Source organism: Eupeodes corollae, chromosome 1 (assembly GCF_945859685.1).
Source record: "Eupeodes corollae chromosome 1, idEupCoro1.1, whole genome shotgun sequence".
In the NCBI taxonomy this organism is placed as follows: domain Eukaryota; kingdom Metazoa; phylum Arthropoda; class Insecta; order Diptera; family Syrphidae; genus Eupeodes; species Eupeodes corollae.
The window spans coordinates 215,407,599-215,434,806 of NC_079147.1; the positions used below are offsets into that span (position 1 = coordinate 215,407,599).

Consider the following 27,208-nt stretch of genomic DNA (forward strand, 5'->3'; position numbering starts at 1 on the left):
GGGCTGAAATCAAACGCAGAATAACACTTGCTAACCGCTGTTTCTCTTGTCTTAGAAAGCAATTGAGTGGCAAAGTCCTCTCACGAAGGACCAAAGTGTCGCTATATAAGACCCTTATCAACCCGCCCTGCTAAACGCTGCAGAAGCATGGACTATGACAAAAGTGGATGAAACCACCTTGGGTCGGGTTGAGAGAAAAGTTCTTTGTGTGATCTACGGTCCCGTATGCATCGAAAAGGAGTTGAGAAGAAGATGGAACGAAGAGCTGTATGGGCAGTACAGCGATGTAGACTTAGCCAGAAGGGTAATAGTCCACCGACTAAGATGGCTGGGTCACGTAGAGCGCATGGAAACCAATGCTCCGGCCCGGAAAGTCTTCGAATCCAGGCCCACAGGACATCGCAGTAGAGGAAACCGCGGCTCAGGTGGCGCGCACAAGTGGAAGGTGACCTCACTCAACTTGGAGCGCGAAACTGGAGACATCTAGCTAGGAACCGAGCTAGATGGAGAAGTTTGTTGGGTGAGGCCCTACTTCACACAGAACTTTAGCGCCACCTTAAGTAAGTAAGTAAGTAAGTGTCCTTTATGTTTCTATGCCAGCCTTTCTTTCGTTGATGTTTTCTTTCCAGTTTAATTAGTGATCAAGTGCCATGCCAATTGAACACTATTGAAAGCAGGAAAGAATGAAACCAGTTTTGTTTTAAACGGATTGACATTGAGTCTGCAGTTACAGTTACTGGATGAATTACTGGACTTATTAAGAAATATTGGCAAAAGTTCGCAAAGTGTAGATACAGACTTCCTTTAAAATCATTGTTAGAATGCCGTCGTTTAACATTTCTATAATCTACATGTTCTATCTTTTAACTTACTGTCAGTTTGGTGCTTTTCACGTATTGGGTCTGTTGAGGAGCATCTTTTAGAATGAATATCTCCATCTATTAAGAATATAAGTCATGTTGCCCTGAATATACTGTTGGAATATTAACAACTGTATCCTTAGATCATTGGAGCATCATTGAGATTTTTCCATCTTGCCCTAGAGACTTGTATGCTAAGAAGGATTTGAGGTTTTCCTGTGATTCTCGTGATATAATTGCCCATTTTTTAATTCCAAAATAAATTACAAGATATTGATGTGACCAAAATGTGTTCCGAACAAGAGGGTGCTCAACCAGAGATACAATTTAATTACTTCATAAGTTATCATGTAATCGTCTGTTTTGAAGATGAGAATTGGTCATTCAGATGCATTTAAGCCTGTTGGATTAGTGTTCTTTGAGGTTGGTTTGAGAGAAAGAAAAGTTTACACATTTATGTGAAACGGTAACAGCAAATATTCCGTTTATAACTCCAATCTGTAAACTTTTTGAATCCATAGCATATGTAATCTCTCTGATTCAAAATTTGTATATTTTGTAATAATATTGCATTATTATGAGACACCTTTTTTGAGGACTTGTCTTTAATAAATAGGTCAACAAGAGTGTGAAAAGAGATCAAACCTTCAATCCATGAGCCATTTTAAGCTTTGTTCTATTTTTTAAACACATCTTTACTTACATTCCAATGACGTAATGACGATATTTGTATCGCAGTAAAGTAATTCTAAAGTATGCAAATTAACAATAATTTTTGTTTCCTTGATTTCAAATCACATACTAATTCAAGAAATTTCTAACAACTGATGAAAAGTCTATAAGCCTAGCTGAGAACAAACATACAAAACAATAAATTTATATTTATGAATTCATCACGCCTAATTATTCATGAACCAGACGAATTTGTCACGTTATACGTCTACACGTCCCATCATACACACTCTTCTATCACAAGAAGTGATATGGTGTTATAGCCGCAAGAAGATAACTTATTACAGTCTAGCGATTCTATAAATATTTAATAGCGTAAAGTAGGTACCTTCCTTATTTATTCTTCAACAATTTAACAATTTACAGATTTTTTGTTGTTGTTGTGTTTCACATTTTAACTTTTTCTTTTACGAAATTTTAACCAGGAGTAAGAGATAAGGAGCAAGTTTTATGCACACAAACATAATGCAAGATTTTCTATTACCATCAGTTCAGTTCGTAGATGAATATAATCCCGGAATGCTAAATGCTTTTAAAAGCTTTTCTATAACAAACACGCATGCATATTTCTTAAAATTAGGATCAGTTTGTAATGTATGTAAGGTTTAATGTAGCTGTTGGTAGTACCACCATCATCAAGAGCAACACAGAAAGCAAGCGTTATCATCTCATTCCTCATATCCTCATTAAAAGTGGCGACTTAAAAGATTCACATTGCAGCAGATGAGTCCTTTTCTTTCTTCCTATAAGCTGATGCGAAGGATGAAATCTACGAGTATGTGTACATCTTGTAGAAATGCAAGGAGCAGGATTGAGGATATAATATCAACATGAAGAGTTGTTCCAGTAGAGTGCAGTGCATCAGTGCAGTAGTTAAAGCAACTCATCTAGCTACTTGTATATCTGTGCATTTTTTGATTTTTCCCAAAAGAATTTCTATAGATTTGTCTTGGTTTTTTTTGTCGATGAAATTTTTGTACAAGTAAAATTTCTGCAAGAGGATGATCTGATCAGATTCAGATACTTACAACACACAAAACTTGAAGGATTCTAAGAACTGCACTTGCGAAAAGATAAACCTAAACCTTGTAGTTGGCATAATATAGTCACGATATGGTGACCAGCTTAGTAGATTTTGTACTAACTACTTTGAGACTCTATTCTACGAGTAGCAGTTCCTCCTGCATTCTCAGACAATGAATGCTTTATTGTTCCTTTTAACCCGGCGAGAACAACTTGACCTTTGTTAAAATGTGTTTGAACTTCGAAGCTGTGTTGAGGAACAAAAATATTATCTTCAAAGGAGTAACAATGAAATGCTTTTCTTTCGATAGAATTTCTCGGTTTTTCAAATAAAAAGCAACGTTGGAATTATTCTTCTTTGAGTAAAATTATAGCATTTTTTATTTGCAAAAAAGAAAATGTTTAGAATTCCAGATGAACAGTTTCCTTTTAAAAAGTTCTCAAGGATTTGACCTTCTACATATTCAAAAATATGGCCACCGTTATTACACACATAAAATGTAGCAGAAAGGTCCTGTTTGTGTTGTTGTTTTTTTCCGTTCTTATTCAAACACAAAATGTCTGATAAATTATTGTAATTCGTCAAGTGGGAGTTATAGAACGTACAGATTGAGTGAAAAGATACATTATATATGATAGATACTCGTTTGTTGTAATTGTTGTTGAATTTGTGTTGTTGTTCCTTTCCTTCTCAACTGTATAGCACTATTTGGATAGTAAAGAAAGAAAGAGATAGACAAACACAATAAAAAAATTAAATCGCTTGATCTATCTATATAAGACGGATGAAAAATTATTCTCTAAGTGCATAGAGAATGCATTATGGCTGGCAAGTTCTTTCAATGCACCAAGAGAAAAATGTAGCAGCAGTGATGTGGTGGCAGTAGCAGGAGCGTCAGAAGAAGCTGTGGAGCTTGCAAAAGTATCGGCAGCAGAAGCGGGTAGGTATACGATGGATAGCAAGATGTGATGTAAATAAGTTTGGTAATCCATCAAGCTGGATGGATAAACAAACATGCTAAGGACTTTACTATCAAGATGAAAGTTTGCAAATCGTCGAAATTGCAGCCAAGATAGATGATGGTTCGGTTGTGAAGTTTTATTAAACAAAATACAAAATAAAAAGTTGCAAAAGAAAGATGGCAACGCGTTGGAGTGTACTTATTAAATTATGTATATTTTTCGGTGAGGGGAAGATAAAGGGGGAAAGCATATTTTGATCAGTTGTTTTATAATAACTATAATAAATATTAAAGGGTACGCTTTTCATTTTTAAAAAAATGGTGTTGTGTTATTTTTAAGAGAAATTTGTGATTTTTTATCAATTTGTTTTTAGACACAAATTTGTTCGTGTGTTTTGTTTCTGAAGTGTCTGAACTTTTGACGTTTGATAGTAAAAACTACTCCACTACTAAATAAGGAACCATACAAGCTTCAACAAAGCATGGAAATAGTGGACACTCAAAACTAAAATTGTGAACATTTGAAGTCACAGTTTGCAAAACTAAAATATTTTTTAAATGTCGTGAAACACATGCCTGTATGGAAATAATGACACAGGTGGACACATTTAAGCAGGTGTGATACGGAAAATGTATTGATGTAAAAAATAAAAACTAGAACTGAATCAAGAACAGCTCAAAATATTGGTGCTGTAGTCCAGACGAAACCCCACCTTTGTCCATTCCTCTTTAAATTAACTTAACTCAGTTATCACAACAAGAAGGTCGATCATCATCAACGTGCTTTGCTGATTGAGTCCATGAAATATATTTTTAATGTCAAAATAAGTTTATTTATTCAGCTTAATATACGAGCTACAACTTAACTTAACTTAACTTAACATAACTTAACTGAACTTTTTTTTTTTTTAGTTATTGTTATCAGTTTTCAACATCAATTCATGTTAGCTCTTTAATATACAAGAAATAACAATTTTAATTTTATTAGACTCGAAATCTAAAGGGGGGGAGTTGAGGAATGCAGACTCAAAAAGAGAAAAAGTAAAGGGAACCTTTCAGATGGGATTTGTAAATGTTGAAGTTGAAGACTAGCATATCAGCGTCACAGTGACGAAGACTTCTGGATATTGGTTCAAAGTGACCGTAATTAGTGCGGTGATAATGGATATAGAAAAGGGAGACAGATCACAGATTTTGAGGGTTGGTGTTAAGATGAATATCATTCAGAAGTGCCGGGGAATCAATATTGCCCATTAACAAATGGTGAGCAAATAATATGTCAGCGTTTTTGCGTCTAATCTATAAGGGTCGCAAAGCTATCAGTTTTAATCGATCGGCATAAGGAGGAAAGTTGGTTGTATCATCCCGGGGAAGGAAGGTAGACCATACTTGGCATGCATATTCAAGATGAGGGCGGACTACTGATATGTAAAGCACGTTAGTAACATAGGGCTTGAATATCTAGGATATCTAAGTTTTTCAATTTAAGGCAGACATCATTAACAGATAAGACGAAGAGATGGGGGGCAAGGTGACTACCTTGTGGGACTCCAAAAGTTGCATGTATGTGATTGGAGACTGAGTTATGGAAAACGACGGAAGTTCTATTCGCAAGGTAAGAGCCTATCCAGTTTATAAATATAGTTGGAATGCCTAGGGCTTTAAGTTTAATATGAATTAATCAGTGTATACAACATCAACTTATTAATTGAGTTAGTCGTAGTGGATCTACCTTTAAGAAAACCATTTCGAGCGGGGAAGAATAAGGACTTGCAATGGAAATAAACGGAATCATAAACTAGGCTTTCAAAAAGTTTTGTTTATTTAAGTTGTATTGCCTTTGTTCAGGATTAATCAAACTACATTTAAACTCAAATCATTAATTAATTTCATTTCTAGTTTTGTAATATATTTGATTGTAAGAAAACCCTGTTTGGAAGATTATTCGCGCGACTCACTGTACTTACTTAAAAACAAACAACTTATAATCCGCTTAATCCTCATCCAAGGCCAATAATTTGCATATTGTAATGCATTGTATTTAGATGATTTGGTATAGAAAAAAACCACTATGTAGGTATCATTCGATGTAAGACAATTTTAAACTTTCCTTTTTTGTTTGACCATCGCCGTGAACACATCTTCCAAGCAAGCCCTAATTGGTAACATTTTTTCATTATAATTTAAAACATAAATCTTATAACACTGTTTCATTTTATAATTAAAACTTAAACATTATACAACAATTTTTATATATAACAATAAACTTAAACTTTATAACGATTTAATCAAATCTTTCGAATTCTCAATCATAAAAGTGGTCCTTCTAAGCCGAATTTAAAGAATTTTTCTAAAAGTGTTTTTGTAAAGACATCGAATTGCATATATAATATATTGATTGTATGATATCTATATATATATGTCCTTCGAAGCTATTCATGCACCGCATATGTGATACAGTGTATTCATACGAATTTTTTTTGATTGATCTCGCATCGTTTTATCGTTTCGTTAATTAAAAACTAATTGTGCTTTTCGACATGGCGAATGCATTAAAAATCAAATGTGGTAACGCAAAAGGGCGCTTAACGCGGGCAGCAGCATTTGTGGAAACAATAGATGAATCCACAACTCTAGAAATGCTTGAGATACGTTTGAATAAACTTGAGACCGCGTGGTCAGAATTTTCTTCGCTTCATAACGAGATTCTCGAACAATCTCAAGAAAGTCAAGTCGGTGAAATTGAAAATGAGTTTTCGACATATGAAACAAAATATTTTGTTACCAATGCTCAAATAATTAAAGCAATTCGCGAAAGGGTAAATTCCAATGAACTTTCGTTAAATAAGTCAGCTATAGATCGGTTAGTTGACCAGCAATCGGTTTTTTTGGAAAAATTAAATAATTCGTCTTCGTTGTCGCCGAATAATTCAAATACAACCAAACTTCCAAATATCGTTGTGCCACCGTTTAGCGGAAGCTATAAGGATTGGCCATCCTTTCGAGATTTGTTTCTCGGATCAGTTGACACTAAGACGAATCTTAGTCCAACTCATAAGTTCCACTATTTGAAATCGTATCTACGTGATGATGCCGCTAATCTCATAAAGCACATTAGCATATCCGATGTTAATTATGCTGAAGCATGGGATCGTTTAGAAAAGCGTTATGATCGTAGACAATTAATCGCTCAATCGTTTATTGAAACTTTTTTGTCGCTTCCTACTACAAATGTTTGCAATGTTCAAACTTTAAGAAAAATTTCTGATGGTGCCGATGAAGTTGTGCGTGGGCTTAGTGCGTTGGGTAAATCGAGTCGCGACCCATGGCTCATTTATTTGTTATTGAACAAACTGGATCCCGATTCAAAACAAGCTTGGGCAGAACACATCGGTTCTCGTGAAGACTGCACCATAGCAGAATTTTTAGAATTTTTAGAAGAGCGGTGCGATGCTCTTGAGGCATGCCAATCTCTTAATGGTCGTTCGGTCACAACGCGTACAAAGCAACCAACTAGCATTCGGGCTCATTTAGCTGGGCTCTCAGATTCAGCTACGTCATCAAAATGTGCAATGTGTAAAGAGGATCATATCCTTCCGCAGTGTGCCAAATTCGTCGCGCTAGACATTGACTCTCGTCGAAGTTTTGTAAAAACAAATTTACTTTGTTTTAATTGCCTTCGTGCTGGCCATTCGTCGCTTAAATGCCGTTCCTCGTTTCGTTGTCGGGTAGTAACCATTCGCTTGAATTTACCTGTAAAAAAAAAACACTATTACCAACGCTGTTGGCTAAAATTCAAGATATTCAGGGAAATCTTCTAAACTGTCGTGTGCTACTAGATTCCGGGTCACAATCTACTTTCGTTGTTGAATCTTTCGCTCAAAGACTCGGGTTTCATAGAACTCATTCAAGAATCCCTATTCTCGGTTTATCGGCTACGGAAATAGGATATACAAAAGGGAGTATATCATTAAACCTCCATTCTCGTTTCAACACATCTCAATTATTCGTTGATGCATTTATAATGGATAAATTATCTTCGAATTTACCATCTAAGTCGATAGACGTGTCTTCTTGGTCATATATTGAAAATCTCGAACTTGCTGATCCAAATTTCAATTGCGCTGCTCCCATTGATGTTCTTCTTGGAGCTGATAAGCTTTGGAGCATTCTAAGGAATGGACAAATTCGTGGTCCTGATGGGTGCCCAATCGCTCAAAGTACTTCGTTCGGTTGGATCATAACGGGACAGTTCTTTGAACCAGAAGAATCGAATTATTTCACGTCTTTTCATTCGTTAGTCGATATTGATTCGTTATTACACCGATTCTGGGAACTCGAAGAAGTTCCTCCAGCAAATAATACAGCTGTGGTCGACCAGGCGGAAGAACATTTTCGCCAAACATTTTCTCGGTCTCCTGACGGGAAGTATGTCGTTCAACTTCCATTCAAAACACAAAATCCATCGTTCGAAAAAACTCTACCTTTTGCTGTTTCGCGTCTCTATGCAATGGAACGTCGTTTCAATCAAAATTCCAGTTTGCGAGAATTATATTCTAAGTTCATGCGAGAATATATTGATTTAGGCCATATGACTCAGATTCCTCGTGAAGAAATCGCTATTCCTAATGGCAGATGTTTTTATCTTCCTCATCACGCAGTGTTGAAGCCGGACAGCTCGTCCACAAAATTACGTGTCGTGTTTGATGGTTCAGCTAAGGACTCAACGGGAAAGTCTTTAAACAGTACTCTATTGATAGGCCCTCCTATTCAACGCAATTTAATAGGTGTGTGCTTACGTTTCCGTCAACATCCGTTCGTGTTTACTGCAGACGTTGTTAAGATGTTTCGATAAATTTGGGTTGATGATTCACATGCTGACTATCAGCGTATTGTTTGGCGTGAATCTCCTTCGAAAGAAATCGAGCATTATCGTTTACGTACTGTGACGTACGGTACTGCATCCGCTCCATTTTTGTCTGTTCGTATTCTGAAACAACTTGCTGAAGATTATAAATCAGACTACCCAAACGCAGCCCGAGTTCTCCTAGAAGATGTCTACGTCGATGATGTCATGACAGGAGCTAAATCAAAGAAGGAACTTATGGAACTACAATCTAAATTAGTAGCTCTTCTTTCCTTGGCCAAACTTCAGCTGCGAAAATGGAGTTCTAATTGTTCTACTCTTCTAGCTTCGCTCCCAAAGGAAGAATGTGAATACTCTATTTTCGATACGGAACGCTCAAAGTCATTTGTTAAAGTACTCGGCATGCATTGGAACCCTTTATATGACGAATATTCATTCCGCATGTCAAAAAATCTTCCAACCATCTTGTTGACTAGGCGCTCGTTACTGTCAGAAATGTCGCGAATATTCGACCCATTAGGACTACTGGCACCATCCGTCGTTCTCTTCAAAATACTATTTCAGGAACTCTGGTCATCGAACTTAAATCTTGGATGGGACGACCCGTTGCCTTCAGAATTAGCGGAACGATGGGCAAAGTATAGACAAGAGATTTCGGATTTTGAGCAGGTTCGTATCCCCAGAAACTTGTTTGCATCTTCATTCGATGACGTTGAGCTTCATGGATTCTGCGATGCATCCTCACTCGCTTACGGTGCTGTTTTATACACTCGTTGTAAGACCACAGAAGGATACAAAGTCAACATTATTGCAGCAAAGACAAAGGTTGCTCCGTTAAAACCGATTTCGATTCCTCGCTTGGAGCTTTGTGGGGCTTTGCTGCTAACTCGTTTGTTCAATCTCATAAAATCATCATTTTCGTTTAAATTTTCCAGAACTGTAGCTTGGTGTGATTCTGAAATTGTTTTGCATTGGCTCTCTTCACCTCCTCGTCGCTGGACTACGTTCGTTGCCAACAGAACCTCTGCTATATTGGAAACTGCTCCAAGGAGTTGCTGGAACCATATTCGATCCGAGTCAAATCCAGCTGATTGCGCATCGCGCGGTATTCTTCCGTCAAATCTTCGAAATCATCACCTTTGGTGGACTGGTCCACCATGGTTATCCCTTGAGGAAAATGAATGGCCAAAACCAAAACTCGTGAACTTTAACCCGGAAGAGAACGGACTCTTACTCGAAAAAAGATTGTCTCCACCTCAAGTTCTTCTAACGTCATCCAACAAGTTTGATGTCATTGATCATATTATCAATAAAACATCATCGTGGTTTCGTATGCAAAGGATACTCGCTTACGTCATACGTTTCATCTATAACTACCTATCTGAAAAATCTAATAAACCTAATCGTCGAACCTCATACTTAACCCTAAAGGAAATCATCGTCGCGAAAACAACTATAATTAAATCCATCCAACAAAATTCATTCAGTGAAGATATTCGTGCCCTAATAACCAAAAAACATCTACCCCAAAAATCAAAACTTCTAAAATACTCTCCCTTTTTAGATAACAAAGGTCTTCTTAGAGTAGGAGGCAGGATAAAAAATGCTAACATATCTTATAACATAAAACATCCTTATATTCTACCTAATAACAATTTTTCTGCTCTTCTTATAGAAGATATCCACAAAGGTAACCTTCACCCAGGAGTTTCCGCAACCTTCGCCATTGTAAAACAACAGTTTTGGATCTTGGGCTCTCGTAACATTATCCGTAAGATTGTTTTTGGCTGCAATAGATGTTACAAACTGCGAAAAGATACCACTACGCAACTAATGGGTGACTTACCATCGCAAAGGATATCACAAAGCCGTCCGTTTTCACATACAGGTTGTGATTATGCTGGGCCTTTTAACATCAAGTTTTCTAGAAATCGTAATCCAAAAACATCAAAGGCCTACATTTGTTTATTTGTATGTATGGCCACCAAAGCTATTCACCTCGAGCTAGTGAGTGATCTCACTTCTGAAGCCTTTCTCGCCGCTTTTCGTCGATTTGTTTCGAGACGTGGACTCTGTTCGAATGTCTATTCGGACAATGGAACCAACTTCCAAGGTGCGTGTCGATGTCTCAACGAGATGCACAAGTTGGTTCTGTCAGAAGCATACAATGAAGCCGTTGCTACGGCACTTGCAAAGGACAGTGTGGAATGGCACTTTATCCCCCCATCGGCACCCCATTTTGGTGGTTTGTGGGAGGCTGGTGTCAAGTCCGTCAAGTTTCACATACGACGTGTAATTGGATCAACCATACTTACTTTCGAAGAACTATACACCGTTCTTACTCAAATCGAAGCTGTTCTAAATTCTCGTCCTCTATGTGTTATTTCAGATAATGATTTGAACCCACTAACCCCAGCACATTTCATTATAGGTGAACCATTTACTGCAATCCCAGAGCCAACTACTTTGGAAACACCAGTCAACCGACTCTCTCATTGGAATCACCTCCAAAATATGGTCCAAGGGTTTTGGAAACGTTGGCATATGGAATACATCACCACCCTTCAAGAACGTCCAAAGTGGAAACGATCCACCCCAAACCTTAATCCAGGAGACCTGGTTATTATAAAGGAGCCAAATCTTCCACCAACAAAATGGCTTCTTGGCAAGATCGAAGCAACAACTCAAGGGTCTGATGGTCGAGCACGAGTTGCTACTGTAAAGACCGCTGGCGGAACATTTATCCGTCCAATCACCAAACTGGCACGAGTACCCATGTCCTGAAACTCGTTCCAGGGGGGCCGGAATGTTCAGGATTAATCAAACTACATTTAAACTCAAATCATTAATTAATTTCATTTCTAGTTTTGTAATATATTTGATTGTAAGAAAACCCTGTTTGGAAGATTATTCGCGCGACTCACTGTACTTACTTAAAAACAAACAACTTATAATCCGCTTAATCCTCATCCAAGGCCAATAATTTGCATATTGTAATGCATTGTATTTAGATGATTTGGTATAGAAAAAAACCACTATGTAGGTATCATTCGATGTAAGACAATTTTAAACTTTCCTTTTTTGTTTGACCATCGCCGTGAACACATCTTCCAAGCAAGCCCTAATTGGTAACATTTTTTCATTATAATTTAAAACATAAATCTTATAACACTGTTTCATTTTATAATTAAAACTTAAACATTATACAACAATTTTTATATATAACAATAAACTTAAACTTTATAACGATTTAATCAAATCTTTCGAATTCTCAATCAGCCTTGTTTATGAATGGGAAATATAAAAGAATCTTACCATATAATATGAGAAAACACACCTTGGGAAAGAGATAGTTCAAAGAGTGCAGTTAGAGGCTTTGACAGAGAATGCAAACAGTTTTTAAGAACAACTGATGGGGCGCCATCAGGAGCAGGACTAAAGTTTTGTTTGAGCCTAATGATTTTGGCAAGTGCCATTTCTTCAGTTATTGCGAAAGATGAAACAGAGGTTTGAGCGCAGCCATCTAAGTTACTAAACTAGTGAGGATCAGGATCATGGAGATGTTCAGTACACGATTTGCTAAAGTATTTAGCAAATAGAATTGTTATAGTTGTTGGATCTGAGGAGATTATGTTGGAGAAACTCATTAAAGGTGGAAACCCATCAGATTTTTGTTTGACATTTATAAACTTGAAAAATGCCCTTGCATCAGAAAGAAGGTTATTTAATATTTGGTTAAGGTATTAGTTATAAAGGGATTCCCTTAATTCAGAGAAAGAATTATTGGCGAGAAGATAGTTGTTGTGGTCGGTATCTCATTTGGACTGTAAAAAGATCTTCCAAAGCTTGTTACGGGTATTTCTTAGGCTACGGAGCTCTCTGTTTTACCACGGGGGAGAAGAGGTGAAATTTTTTTGCGAGAGAATGGTCCTGATTCCTCAATACAGTATCAGAGAATCAAATAAAGCCAATTTGTAAAGGACTCTACTGTTGAGTAAAGGGAACTTAATTCAAAGTCGGCTATGGTAAAGGAGAGATTAAGGAGAGGATGATAGCGATCCAAGGTAGAGAGAAGGTGAGGGATCGCGGAGCCAACATAGTTATAACAATCAGATGAGAAGATGAGAATCAAGGAGGCTCCTCAGAAATTTTGCTACTCCATTTAGTTGAAAAAGACCACAGTCAGACAGACGATCAATGGAAAGCGATTCAGATTCAGAGGATGTGTTAGTTGGAAAGAAGGATATCTGATCATCTGAGGTGGACCAATTGTGATCGGGAAGATTAAAGTCGCCATGAACGATGGTCAAATCATAAGGTTGCACTTGTTCAAGCGAATAATTAATGGCATTAGTTGATCCAGATTCATAGAAAAATGATTTTCAGTGGTGAGGGCCATTAGTAACCTGGAAGAACAGCAGGAATGTCGCTCGGAAGATCAAATTATTTATGTTAAAAAGCCTCTAAATCTATAAATCAACGTCGTGTCACTGTTTGGGCGGGATTTTGAACTGAAGGGATGGTGGTTTGATTTGAACTTACTTTTTTTGGACATAAGGTTACCGTAAATGGATTTCTCTACCAAGCTAAGATTTGAATTAGAAGATATTATTGTACAAGAAGTTTGTTTTCTAGGAGCGACGAAACAATCGCAATTTTACAAGAAAACTTCATTGAACGTGATTTTTCTGGAAGCAGTTAACATAGCCAACAACATGTTGTTATATTAAATCATATGCCACGTGAAATTCAAATTTTATTCAAGGCGTTATCGAGACCGCAAATGTTCGAATTGATGAATAAGGACAATTTCGTGAAAAAGACTGGAAACTGCAACAGTAGCCGTGGATTACCTTTTTCTTTGCAGTTAAACAACTTGATTAATTAGGTGTAGCAACAGTTTGTTGAGAACTAGGGCCTAATAAACTACGACTCTAAACTATTTCTGTGTGCGAGTAATGTTGCCAGGAATGGAGGGGACCTACGGTTTTAAGCCGAATCTGAATGGAAAATTTGAGAAAGCACTTTTCAAGACAAGAATTACTATTGGACAATTTAGCAATTAAGAGCAAGATGTAGTATCCGTAAAAAAAAAACTTTAGATGGCACAGGCAGGGGTTAAACCCAAGAGCTCTGGCATGACAGTCCTATGCTCTAAAGGGTACTACAGTTAAATAACTATGTGATTTTAATATCAAAATGAAACCTCTTGGTTGCCAATCCTATATAAAAGGGTGTTTTTTTTGGATTTGTGATTTTAAAGATGAAATAAAACGCATATAATTTAATGTTATGGAATGGAATTTTCTTTCTTTCTCATAAAGTTAAGAATTTGTCTCATTTTTAAAAAATTATTAAGGGTCCCTTTTCGCAGTTATTGCGTTAATTGCATGATCTTGGAAGCCACGCCAAAACCCCACGCACGAGTTTTGATGCGTCCTGAAAACCGTACCTTTAGTTTGGTAATAATTTTAAGTATTTTTAAAGCGTTGTTCAGGATAAAGTGTATTTAGCACGAAATGACAAACCAAACTAAACATACAGCATAAAGGAAGTGACAGCTGTCAATAAGATCAAATCCGAAAAAAGTATTGCCAGATTGAAAAAAGTTTTCAACTCTAAACAACAATATTATTTATTTATCTTATTTAAAACTTCCATTAAAAATTGATATAGGAAAATATTTGTAGGTTGATTAAAAACTTTATATAGAAGATCCAAAGTTTTAAAAGGTTAACTTAAAACATCAATCTTTCTTAAGTACCATCTACTTAATCTTTAGTTTTAATAATTCAAAACTTTCCTCTTATCTGATAAGCCACAAAAATAAACCATTTCAATTTTCTCGCAACATTTCACTTTTCGAATGATTATGAAAATGAAGAATGTTCATTGACATGAATTCTCCTTTTGAAAGCCGACCTTGTGAGCCTATTTATATGTGCCTATATATAGATGTACTTAATGTATGGTAACCAATGTACCTGCAAAAAGTTGAAAGGTTTTTGGGTTTTTCATTCTACTACCTACTTCTATCCTTGAATGAAAATGAAATTCATCATGAAATCGAAATCAAATAATCTTAATACCTACTATCACTCCCTTGCTTCCCCCTCTGCCACTCTTTAACCAGTATCCATCCTTTCAAGGTATTATCTTCCATCATTGAATGTCTGACCCAATAACCATTTAATCCCAGATATAAAAGATAAATTTGTGAACTATATCCGTAGCCGTAAACTATAAAGGAAACAAAAGGACCAAAAATAAAATATGAGTGTTGTTCATCCACTTGCCCTCGATTAAGAATTAATTACCCCATCTATACCTGCACCTATATTAATATAGCTAAAGGTACAACCGACAACCATCACATTGCAAATGAGGTCAGAGTTAAAGTGATTTTGGATTTTGGATACCGAAATCAAATTCGTCTTATGATGGAAAACAAAAGAAATTCATGACACATGTTATTTCGAATTTGAAGACAGATGGATACGAGTAGATAGATATTTGGAGCGACATGATAGAACTTAATTAAATGGAATTTTCTTATGAATCAATGCGGATGTATCAAGGAATGGATGGCGTGGCGATGGCTGGCGGTTTGGTTCGTTTTCGTTCGGCAGACTGCCTCTCTAATTGTCTCAAAAAGTGGAAATTATTTTGGTTTTTATTATATGTAAGACGTACACATGTATGTGGAAGTATGTTGATGTTGAAGCCTAAATTAGGGACTGGATTGGATATATAAAGGTTCGTGACTTATGTCCTGATTTCTTATATAGATACGAGACTATGTAAATGACAATAATGACGATGATGAGAACGTTGTAGATTGTGGTAACATTCATTTTTAGCTTAAAATAAATAATTTATAGCCCAAAATTACTGACATGCAAACTTATATATAGGCTGTTTTGTGGATTGTGGAGAATAGAATTTGGGATTGATTCAATGTGACGTGTGTATTAAGTGGAAATTTGTATTTGATGGATTAAAATATGGAAACATTGATAAGTTGAAAAATAAGTTTTAATATTATGGCTTGGCAGATGGAAAATGGTTGAAAGTTTAGTGAATTTCTGGAAAGTCAGATCTAAGAAACAAGAGTTTATCACAAGAACTTTGTTTTGGTAGACAGGAAAACAAAAGGAGCACATATAAAGGGTGATTTTGGAGCTATTATCTTTTTGGCAACACTGGTTTAAACAGCTGACGCACGTTTTGTGTTTTGTTTTGCTGTCAAAGATCTTCAGTTTGATCCAAAATTTAACCATGAATCGTCTTACAAACGAACAACGCTTCCAAACTAATGAATTTTATTATCAAAATACGTGCTCTGTTAAAAGAGTTCAGAATCCACTTTTTTACCAACAAAATTGTGTTCAGCGACGAAGCTCATTTTTGGCTCAATAAAAAATAAAATAAATTAGGTGGCGCAACAGTCCGCAGAGAACCAGGGCCTAGTGACTTACAACTCTCAACCATTCCTGTGTGCGAGTAATAGCAGGGATGGAGGGGATCTACAGTTTATATGCCGAATTCGAACGGCTAATTTGAGAAAGCACTTTTTAATGACAAGGAGAATTTGTCAATTCCTCGCAAGAGGCAGTACCAGTGAAAAAACTTTAGGTGTCACAGGCAGGGATTGAACCCGAGACCAAGTCTTAAAACCCCATTCCGACTACCCACTATCAAGTGCCGATTGAAGCCTCCAAAACTGGTTCTTCTGCTTCACCCTATCAGTTCGGTCCCGTTCGGACGCAGTCGTATTGAACCGAAGGAGCTCTGCTCCGCCTTGCGCCATGACGTCCCGATTGTATAGGAGTCGCCTATCCACGGTTCGTTGTCGGACGTGGTAAATTAGCGGAACTGCCAATCTATCCTGTATCATTTTAATAAATATGATTTAAAATCATGAAAATGAAAATAAATATAAACCAGCATAAAAGTGTTCATATATGCGTTTCGCCCAATGTAATGGTTGGGCTCATCAGACCGCATCTATCTAAAAAGATGAATGCCTCTGGTGGAATGAAGCCGCTCAAGCGTGCACTCTCAAAATATTCGTCGTTCGGATAAAACGAATTGTTGGTCGAAGACATAGCTCTTGCAATGTAACATCGAACTATGTTTTATCACGACATTGTCTATTCTGTTGATTCCAGCCTCGTTGTATAGGACCTCGTTGGAATAGTAATGCGCGTAAGAAGATTCGCCTGTTCGATATAAGCCTGTACGGCGTAGTAAACACTGCCGCTCAAACTCCCGAAACTTCTCCACCTGGGAAGGGACAACGTTGAATCAGGCAGGACAATCATAAACGATTATCGGCCTTATGAGGGCTATGTAGCAAATTACTTTCACTCTGGGAATGCTGTTAAACAGCCGTTTCGTTAGAGCCAAGGCTCCTCTGGCCCTGGTCAGAGCAGCATTTATACGAGTATGTCTGTCGAAATATAAATACTGATCTAACCAGAAACCGAGGTACTTCACTACACTTTTTTTCGCTACTGGCTGCTCGTGAAGATCAACGATGACCATCTTGCTCCAATTCTTGCACGTATCCCTCTTGGCCCTAGCCAACCAAGTACGAAACAGATTTGCCTCAGACTTCTGGAAATTTTCGTTTAGTTTCCAGTCGTCGCAATATCGCTGAATCTTGTCGAAATCACACTGCAAGAGAATTCTAATAACCTCAACCTTTCGATCAGTACATAACTGTACTGATCCACTTTTGAAAACAAACAAAAGCACTAACCAACATGCCACGGGTACTACAATAGCTCAATTGTATGTAAATACGTAGAATAATCGACTGTCGGAGCGAATATCAGATAGAAGCATTGCAAGAGCCACCAATGCATTCAGAAAACGTCAAAGTTTGATGCGGTTTATGGGCAGGTGGCATCATTGGACCGTACTTCTTCAAAGATGATTTGAATCATAACGGAACTCTGAATAGGGAGCTAGAGCATGACTTGCATGACATTTGGTTTCCACAAGACGGTGTGTCGCGTTCGGTGAACATTTTATTACACGTTTAGAACCGGTCAATTCGCTGCCTTGATCGTGCGATTTAACGCTTTAAGATTAATTTTTGTGTGGCTATGTTAAAGCTCATGTCTATACAGACCAGCCCGCTTCAATTGAGGCATTTGAAAACAACATTGCAGAATTTATTCGTGAGATACCGGCCGAAGTGTTGGAAAGAGTATGCCAAAAATTGGACTAAGCGGATGGAACATTTGGGGCGCAGTCAAGAAAGATCAACATTTGCATGAAATAATCTTCGAACATTAAATTATATGGACCGTAATATCGATTAAAATAAGCATTTGACTTTAACCAAAAAGTGGTCAAAAACAACTAAAATTTTTGTTTTTACGCAATTTAGAATTGGAAAAAACTTAAGCCTTGAATTCCATCTTGTTTTTTGACGCACATAAATAATGAATATTGAAGTGATTTTTACTTGGGATCTATAGAAACTATATGGCATTCTAAAACAATTTCGAACTCAAGCTTTTGATCAAACATTACGATGGTAGAAAAGTCGAACAAAAAATGTAGCCCCATTCCGTCAGTCTGCCCTGACCTCTACAGCCCAAACCTTTTTGTCAATTGAAATTAAGGTTTTAAGCCGATTAGGGTAAGGCAGTGCTTACGTTTTTTTTTTCAAAAAAGAAATAAGGGTTTTTTTAAAAACTTTCACTTTAGTTTTTGTTCATAATTTGGCTTCTTTTTACAAGAAAAACATATTTTGGTATTGTCCAGAAGGGTACCCTTCATAAAACTGTTTTTTAGTTTTCTCAAGAACTAATGAATCGATTTCAATAATCTTCTCCTTCTGGGCAAACTTTTGTCGATGATCAAATGATCAAATTGATGATGAAGATGAAGAATTTTTGATGATCAAAAAAGTCATTACTTGTTTTGATTTTTAAAAAAATATACTTTTTTTTTAAAAAATTGGTATCTCAGGGTGAACTTTTATTTAAGAAATTTAAATGTAAAATACAAAAACTTTTTGATCCTAAAAAGTAAAAGAAATCTACTTGTTGAAGTGAATTTACTTTAGATGCTCTAGAACTAAGTCTTAAGCACGTACCTCAAGTGTAAAAAATTTACCCAAAACAGCAAAAGTAACACTTTTGTTAAACTAATGGCTATTAAAAAAAAAATGAACATTTCATCTCTATTAATATAACATCTTTGAATCTCTTGAGAACTGAACTGAAAAGAGATTCAGAAACCGAAATATGTAATTTGTGAGTGTCACACAAAAATTTCATCCTACCTTATATGTTTTCCTTAATTTGTTTTTATTTAATTTTTAGAGAAAATATTTACTTATATGCACCTATTTCCTAAAATTCAAGAACCAAACATTTTTCTTCCTACAATTTTTAAGTTTTATTGACTCCTTGAAGATCAAAAAAGTTTCTGGTATCAACGAGTAAACAGACTAATAACGATAGTAATAATTGACACCCGCAAGTTAAGTTGAAAAAATCTACGTCAAAAAAGCTAGAAATTTCTTAATATCAGATTCTTATCCATTTTCTGGGTTTTTGGATTTTTGCAGCGTCTTTCGCATTGATAGAAATGGCAACAAAAAAAAGATATAATTAATTTTTGAAAATAGGTTCCGTTTCAAAACAATTTCTTATATGAAAGCAACAGAAACCCTTTGAACTACATATTCTGTTTAAGCTGTTAAATTTGGTATATTTAGAAAACTATTTTTTAGTCCCTTTAACCTAACCCAACCTATACCTACGCATGCGAGCGATATACCAAAATAGGATCACAACAAATTAATTTGATAAACACATGTAAATAATTGTGGACAAATTACTCACCAACTTAGTTTCTTTTCACTAATATTCCTTCATTTTTCTGTTTTTACTTAATTCACTTAATTTTTTATCACTGTAAATAATAACTAAACAATTAACACTTTTCAAACTGAACAACATTTTAAACTTCGATTTTAAATTTTAATTAAACCATTTCTTTTAATCTACAAACAAAATATCACTACCATAAACACTGTTAACGGGCCAAACCAAAACAAAATGACTACCAACGAAAATCGACGATGACGAACGACACTCCGGCGGCGGCGGCGCAGGCCACTGATATCATTGAGAATGAAACACAAGTCAAACTTTTTTTTACAAAATAATTCACATTTAAATTACGAAAACTTATAAATATTTCACGGAAAATGATTATCACAATACTTAAAATAACTATTCATTAATTTTATGTCCGAATATTACAATTTTATAGAAAAAATGCAGATTTTCTTAAAAGACGATCGCGGAGCAATTCAATCAAGAAGTTCACTAATTTAACTCTTTGCTCATGACTGGGGAAATAAAATTTCAAAACAAAAATATCAATGTATTGATATGGGGAGTAAACAAATATGTACATGAGAGATGTGCAGCACACGTACAACAATGACACGGCGAATTGAGATATTTGCTAGTATTGGAATAGTAATGGGGTTTTTGACGATTAGGTATGGGCTGTCGATTGTAATAGGAAAGTTCTTGTGTTATTAGTATAGTATTAGAAGTGGTACAAATTTAAAAGAAGATTTTTTCATTCACATAATTTGAAGTTTTCGATTAAGTAGGTATGTAGAATTAAGTATTGTTTGCTTTCAATAAATAGATAACGCAAAACGGACTTGTTTATTCATTTCCGGAAACTTGCGAAATCACAAATAATTATAATTAGCCTTGATGATGCAAAATATTACATTTGAAAGAATTAAATACATAAGAAACAAACAAATTCTTTCAGCAATTTTCCAAATTGTATACCAAATGAAGATATTCAAAAAGATGCTGGGTTGCGACCCACACTGATAACTTTCCATATCGTCTGTAGATGTCTAATTCTTCAAATATTCATAACAATATTTTGTTAAAGATAAATTATTTGAAGTCAATAAGTTCCTTTGTTCTCCCAATACTTGAGTCGAAAACCATTTCATTTCAGATTTTTGTTTTAAAGTGTTTATTTTTTTAAGTTGACAGTTGATTTTTTCTAAAAGATTAACTACAAATTTTCAAAAACTTATCATTTAAATAGTTTGATTTTAAAATCTTAACGCTTTGTTTTTGCAGAGATTATTTTTTTTTTTTTCGTTTAACTCTATATTTTTGTGTACGTTTGCATATTCTTTTTTGATTTTCCTAAATACATTAGTGCCTGAAGTGCATTATACTGAAGAGGGCCGCAACTTTTTCATTTTTTATAGTGGATGCGAGCTATACAAATTTTGGCTTCCTTGATACCGTTTTTAATGATTTTTGTGAAAAAATGCAAATAATGGCAGAAGAAGTCGCCAGGGCACTGGCTTTAGTTGAGGATGGATAAAGTGCGCGGTATCCCGTTTTTTGATCGGAAAACCGAAGATGACGGTAAGAAAAGCCATTCAAAGGTACAGGGAAATCAACTCCTGCAACCGGCGGAAAGGCTCAGAGGAAAATCTGCAGTCGATATTTGGTGCTTCAAAGCCTTCGAGATCGTCACCAAACAGAGGTTCAGCTGTCTCACAGACTTCGATCCGTTAGGGGGAGAGCTGTGAATTAAAACGGTGAGGAGCCGATAAGTGGTGAGATTGGCCAACTGGGGTAAAGACTTTTTCATTGATGAGTCCAGGTTTTGTCTGTGCTCACTAGATGCACGTGGAGACTATCAGGTCAAAGATACTCTTCGGAAAAGGTTGCCCAGCGCTAAAATTTCTGGGGAGGTTCCGTAATTGTGAGTGCATCGGGGAAAGATCGGTAAACTCAAGTTACTACATCAACAACATTCTGGAGGAATATGTGGTTCCATTCGCACAATTTCTTTCTAATGCAGGACAATACTAGACCACACGTTGCTAGGTGCGTTACTGACAACTTACAAGAAGTGGATATCGATGTAATGGCTTGGCCTGCGATGCGCCCTGATATGAATCCGATCGAACAAGTTTGGGATCTACTGGGAAAATGATTAGGAGTGGACCCGCCCTTCCAGAAACACTCAATGGGCTTTAATCTGCCTTAATTGAGGAATGGGAAAATTTTGACAATACCATCGTAACAAATCCAAGGTATTTCCATTAAAGCTTTATTATATGTTCGTGGAGGCAATATCCACTATTGAAAAAACAAGGACTAGGTCAAAACAAAACAAAAAAAATGCAAAATGTCAAGCTATGAAGCTTTTGCCTATTTTCCTTAATTTATGGTTTATTTCTAAGTTCTTTAAGTTTTTTCGTTTTTTTACATGAATGACTTACTTTTATGCTAATAAACAGAATTTTACCAGAAAAACGTACGTTTGTTTAAGTTACTTCGAAATCTTGCAAAATTTAAAAGTGCGCCACTTTTCTTGTCACTCACTCACTTATATTTATGCTAACGAGATCCTTACTCCAAAACCAATTTTGTATTTCTTATATAAACAGATACAGATTCGATTTTTCTTGGAAAAATATCTTTTTGAAGAATCGACTATAGTTTATTACCACTTGTGCGTATTATTTTTTACAGATTTCAATTTTAAAAAAACTGACTGTTGAATGAAAAATGTTAGTAAAAGTCGGACGCAATATTTTCTATAGAATTAAATTAGTTTGAAGAAATTTGTAAAAGATTTTTGAATCGAAAATCAATCTTTATAAACTTTTACCAATGTTTTAATTTTTCGAAAAAAAATATCAATTCGATTTTCTCAAAATTTTACCAGATGTCAAGAACGTTATTCTTCAGGTTAATAAAAAACAAATTACTAAAAACACGCAAGCGTTATAGGTTCAAGAGATATTTTGGGTTAATTTTTGTCTGCATCATTATTTGTATAACAACATTTATTTGAAGTCGATAATTTTACTGGTATTTTGTAGTGCCCGTTGTTGAGAGTTGTAAGTCACTAGACTCTAGTTCTCAACGGACTGTTGCGCCACCTAATTTAATTTATCTATTTAATTCTACTGATTCTTGAGATATGGACTACGAAAATAGCTTCCCGAATGTACGGATCGGACGGACGCATGTACTGACGTACGAACGAACATACACACGCACGCACGCACAATAATCTCTCTAAGAATCTGTTATTTAGGTTCTGTGTACCTTGAAACGTTGAGAAATGTCAACATTTTCAATTCTCCAAATCGTAAAAATTACAATATCTTCCTATAGGAAGTTAATAATTTACTTTTTTCTCGAATGTTAGAGGTTCAAGGCCACATAAGTAGTTATAGATGAGACTTTTGCTTGCGACATATCGGTCCCGTGAAAATGGGCTCGTATCTCGTATATAACTTAGTCTCGTCTGTTTCGGGAATAATGTCTAGGTTAAAAAAATATTACTTTAGTATAAAGAGAGCTGCCAAAATGTATTTAAATACATCGCGCTTACTTTTATTTACAATACCAGCTTCGAGATAAATTTCAGTTCTTGAATTTTGAGTCTTTGGAATCGTCTTTTGGCATAAAAAGGCCATGTTAATACCTACTTAAAAATAAACGAAGAACTGAACAATAAATCTAAAATAATGTGTATTGAAAATATAAAATCCGAAAAGAATAAAACCGGCGAGAGTTTTAGAAAATTTCGTTCCTAAATATACAGTCTCGTGTTGGCCTCTCCTCGATTTTTTTTTCGTCTCGCGCCAAGCCGTATATGGCAACATAAACGTTTGAGAATAACGCTTTTAACACAATTATCAATTTCAATCATTCATCATAGGGGCTAGAGGGCTATAGTTTGATCTAAGACACGCAATTTAAAGGGTGGCAGAACAATTTGAGTATAGTATCTTAAAACTATACGCAAATTGTTCTAAATAAATGATCTTATGGTAATTTTTTAAAGCTTGGCTCTAGATTTCATGGAGAATACATTATATCTAAAGGTTGCTCGAAATAAATAAATAAATATATATAGTGCGGGGAAACTCTTAATCAAAATAGAGCATTAAGAGAGAACAAAGTAATAACTGTTCCAAAATGGTAGTGTTCTTCCATTAACTTCTTTTAATTATCTTCAAGTATATCGCACTTTCTAAGCATTTGCACCCTGTCCAACGGTATACACACACAAAAGCTTCTCGTATTTTGTGTTGCTGTTTTTGCTCCAACAGTTAATCGAATATAGTCTTCTTGAAATTACCCTTCTCGATGAATTTTTGTAAAGTGTGCTTGTTTTTGTTGCAACTCTAAATAGCTCTTTTAAAAGCTATACAAATCTTGAGTGAAACTTGCCTTTTGATATAAATGCACCAACAACAAAATCAAGCATCTTTTTAACTTTTATAAAAGATGTCTTCACCATCAAAAGGTTCTGATGATGATGATGATGATGCGATGCCAAAGACTAAATTTCTTATATAAGCAAAAGAAAATCATACTCATTACAGTTTCATGGATGAATATTTTTTTATTTTTTAATTTTTCATTTTCTTCTTCCCAATTTGCTCTACACAGAGTTTTGGTCTTTGAAACACCAAATGATAGAAATGATAAGGGATTATGGTGAAAAATACTTCCCTTCGGAAAAATAATAATAATAAAAAAAAAACACGAGAAAAAAGAATTACGGAAGGCTACAAGAAAAACTCAGTGTTCAACCTTCGTGTTAATTATCCTGAATATTAAATTCAAAAGGCAACCAGGCAGGAATCCTTAATTATAGAATTATTTAAGAACTGAAGATGATACAACTTGCTCGTTGAACGTTTCTCCATCGTCATCTTCTTCGTCGTAGTTTCTAGTCGTCGTCGTACTCGTCGTCGTCGTCGGCATCGTCATCATCATGATCCTAACCATCATCATCCTAACCATCATCGTCATTGGTCGTTCGTTCCATTTCACCGTCGTCCTGAACAATCTCTACCGTCCCGCATAGAGTTAACAGTTTAGACATAGAAGAACTCGTCGTAGTATGGAAAGTTTGTTATAATTTTTTTTTATCACCATTTCCGTTTCCTCTCTATTTTTTTAGTAAAACGAAAAAAATGCTGTTGTTGCAGGATTTAACTTTATAATTAGCATTTTAAAGGATCTTTTCTCTTCTCGAAAAAGAATGAAAGGAAAAGGAGGTCTTCTTCACTTCACTCGGCAATGACTTTTGTTCCACACCACTGTTAGGTTAGGTGATGGGAACCCTTGATTGTTCATTTTTTTTTTTTGAAGACCTACCTACCAGTCCTTGAAAGGTGGGAATGAGTTTTGCCTTTTTGACTTCTTGTTCCTCACACCAATCTTTAAAGGTGTATTTTTGAAAAAGCGACATCAGAGAGAAAATGAGTGAGAAAGAGAGAAACCTTGGAACTTGGATGCTCTCCAGAATAAATTATGAAATTCTGAAGGACTTGTTTTTGTTTTAGGTACCGGTGCCGGTACCCACCGCCATCTTCTATTCAACTAACTATCGAGAATCTTTTTGTGCTCTTTCTGTTTTCTTTTTGTTGAAAATGGTTTTAAATACTACACAAAAAACCTCATAAATATTTTTTGGTATAAAGAAAATACCAATTAGTAGCGCCACCAACGGCCGATGAGAGAACAAACATACAAAAACAATAAACAAGAATCGAGGAAAATATGCACAATTTTTGTTTTGTAGATTTTTCGGCATAGGATTAATTTATTCAAATTTATGACATTTTCGCCTGTCTTAATGCAGTTAATTTCATATTCAGGATAGTTAAGTGGTTATAAGCTCTATATAACTTACCCACTATATAGGTACATATATAGATACACCAACCAACATAAGTCTGAAGAAAATTTTATTAAAATAGATTCGAGAAAGTCGTCAAGAATATTATACTGTTTCTGCGTAAGCATTGGAATTGGAGAAAGAAAAATAGCAGAAAGTGACTGAACTTAAGGACTTGATGCGAGGATATTATGCGGAATTAAAGCTGTCAACGCTAAAAGAGTATCTATATGGAGAAGCGTTAAAACTCTTATTTGTGTGCCTTTTATGGTGTCACAATAAATAAAATGTCTGTTGTTTCGTATTTCACTATGGCAGCATAATATTTCAGCATTGCATGAATAAATCACTCAGAAATATAAATGCTCATAAAGTAACTATAGGCGACAGCGCTGTGTGTTTTTGAAAATTTTTAGAAAACTGCTTAAATTATTTCGAAGGATTTTGAAATGTAGGTACAAGATAGTTTTTATGTACTTTAAGCCATTTTTCAAATGAATTAATGAAAGAAGTCAATATTATTCTTTCCGTGGTAATTTTCGTGAGAACCAGTGCCGCCAATAAAGTATTAGAGAGAAAAAGTGTTATTCAATAGGAATAATTTGCATTTAGGGTGTCAATGATTATTCTAAAATACATTTTGGCATTATAGAAAACTTTGTCAGAATATTTCGGATTTTACTAGGTACTGGATTTATGGACGCTTTATAAATTCTTGTTTTCGTGAAAATCTTTAATTAGTAAAGTTTCTCAATTAATTGACTCACTTCACTGAGATCTAAAACACCTTGAATTTTGTTTGGTCAGAAGTTTTTGGACTTTATCTGTTCTACACCAGAAAAACAGCTCTGATTCGTTTTTAAAACAACACAAAAAAAGAGGATGTCTCTGAATTCGTACATTAATCAAAAGCTTAATGCTTAGTCATCGGGATGTGCGATAACCTAAAACAAAATGTTTTGACTTATTTCCAATTTATCTTTTTTCCTTTTTATTTTGCTGAGATGCCAAACAAATTAAATCAAATAAAAAAAATTAAAAAAACGTTCACCGAGAAAAATATTTAATACTCAACTGGATTAAATTTATATCCTTGGTAGCGTGTTTTCTTTTAGGTTAAAAAAGACAGAATTAGTTAATTTTATATCCCACACTTAAATAAAAGTGGTTTCGCCATCATTTAAATTCATTGTGGCAATAAAAAGTGTTATGGCGGCTAAGGTCAGATACCTTACCTATACAATATTTGAGTTGTATATACTCGTAGTATATAGCACCTACCTAAATAAATGAGAGGATCTTTATCATAAAAATAAAGTTTTGTTTTTTTATATCTTTGTTTTTATTATTTTATTCAAAAAGGACGTTTGTTTTGAATTTATTAGAATGATAATATAGAAACAGGAAGTTGTACGTTGTGACGGTTGTTGTATTTTTAGTGCGTGTTTGTTGATGGCTCACTTAGGTGGGTGGTCTGCTGAAGATAACTTAGTTTCAACGGAAGTGGTTGATATGGTAAAAGTTTAAGTTTTTGTTGCATATCTCTAAACAAAATTGATGTTCAGTAAGTTTTATCTTAAAAACAATGGAAAGTCGTTTACTGAAAAGTTTTTGAAAGATGGTTTCGTTGAGAATTAAAATATTGGAAACCAGGAAATTTTCTAACAGATTTTAGCAAATATTTTAAGGAGACAAATAATGAACTATAGACGAGTCGTTTCACTAGAAACAGGGGACTTCTGTTAAGGACCAATATATGTGCATTTTTGTTAGAAGAAATTACTTTCTATCAATCCTTTTTACATAACACTTCTGGAGCTTAACAATTTCTGTTCAGTCTCCTCGTTCCGGGTATCACCCATTGATAGTGGTATTGTGGGTGGGTTACGCTTTTGAGACATCATTGAGTTTAATGAAGCATTTCAATCTTCAAGGTTTTTAATTCCCCTTTGGACAATACTGTCAAGATCGAAATTAAATGAACTAATCGTAGTCCATATCTCAAGGACAAACATCTTAAAACT

At 35.3% G+C, this 27,208-nt stretch overlaps 3 protein-coding genes across 5 annotated transcripts in view; 2 read left to right on the forward strand and 1 right to left on the reverse strand.

Annotated features, from left to right (window-relative positions):
- LOC129952446 (uncharacterized) overlaps positions 1–27,208 on the reverse strand; it is a 271,289-nt gene that overhangs the window by 226,525 nt on the left and 17,556 nt on the right. Inside the window, exon 1 of one of the 3 annotated variants that reach the window (XR_008782314.1) lies at positions 19,313–19,333. The exons of the other annotated variants lie outside the window; for them this stretch is intronic. The gene's annotated coding sequence lies outside the window, so the exon portion shown is untranslated. Of the gene's footprint in view, positions 1–19,312; positions 19,334–27,208 lie in introns of those variants that run through there. 3 annotated transcript variants of the gene reach the window in all.
- LOC129948526 (uncharacterized) lies at positions 6,118–7,524 on the forward strand. The gene is made up of 3 exons (XM_056059567.1): positions 6,118–6,313; positions 6,383–7,332; positions 7,417–7,524. Exons 1-3 carry the CDS (start codon positions 6,118–6,120, stop codon positions 7,522–7,524), a joined length of 1,254 nt encoding a protein of 417 aa, XP_055915542.1.
- LOC129948534 (uncharacterized) lies at positions 7,602–11,677 on the forward strand. The gene is made up of 3 exons (XM_056059576.1): positions 7,602–8,411; positions 8,466–10,557; positions 10,876–11,677. Exons 1-3 carry the CDS (start codon positions 7,602–7,604, stop codon positions 11,226–11,228), a joined length of 3,255 nt encoding a protein of 1,084 aa, XP_055915551.1. The 3' UTR covers positions 11,229–11,677.

Bases quoted from the DNA above. Each gene is read 5' to 3' on its own strand.
- LOC129948534 (XM_056059576.1), top strand. From the start codon at position 7,602: ATGGATAAATTATCTTCGAATTTACCATCTAAGTCGATAGACGTGTCT. The intron at 8,412-8,465 runs GTTGTTAAGATG...GCTGACTATCAG, and splicing joins CGTTCGTGTTTACTGCAGAC to CGTATTGTTTGGCGTGAATC. The intron at 10,558-10,875 runs GTGCGTGTCGAT...ATTTCATTATAG, and splicing joins CAATGGAACCAACTTCCAAG to GTGAACCATTTACTGCAATC.
- LOC129948526 (XM_056059567.1), top strand. From the start codon at position 6,118: ATGGCGAATGCATTAAAAATCAAATGTGGTAACGCAAAAGGGCGCTTA. The intron at 6,314-6,382 runs GTGAAATTGAAA...AAATAATTAAAG, and splicing joins ATCTCAAGAAAGTCAAGTCG to CAATTCGCGAAAGGGTAAAT. The intron at 7,333-7,416 runs GTAAAAAAAAAA...GTGTGCTACTAG, and splicing joins CCATTCGCTTGAATTTACCT to ATTCCGGGTCACAATCTACT.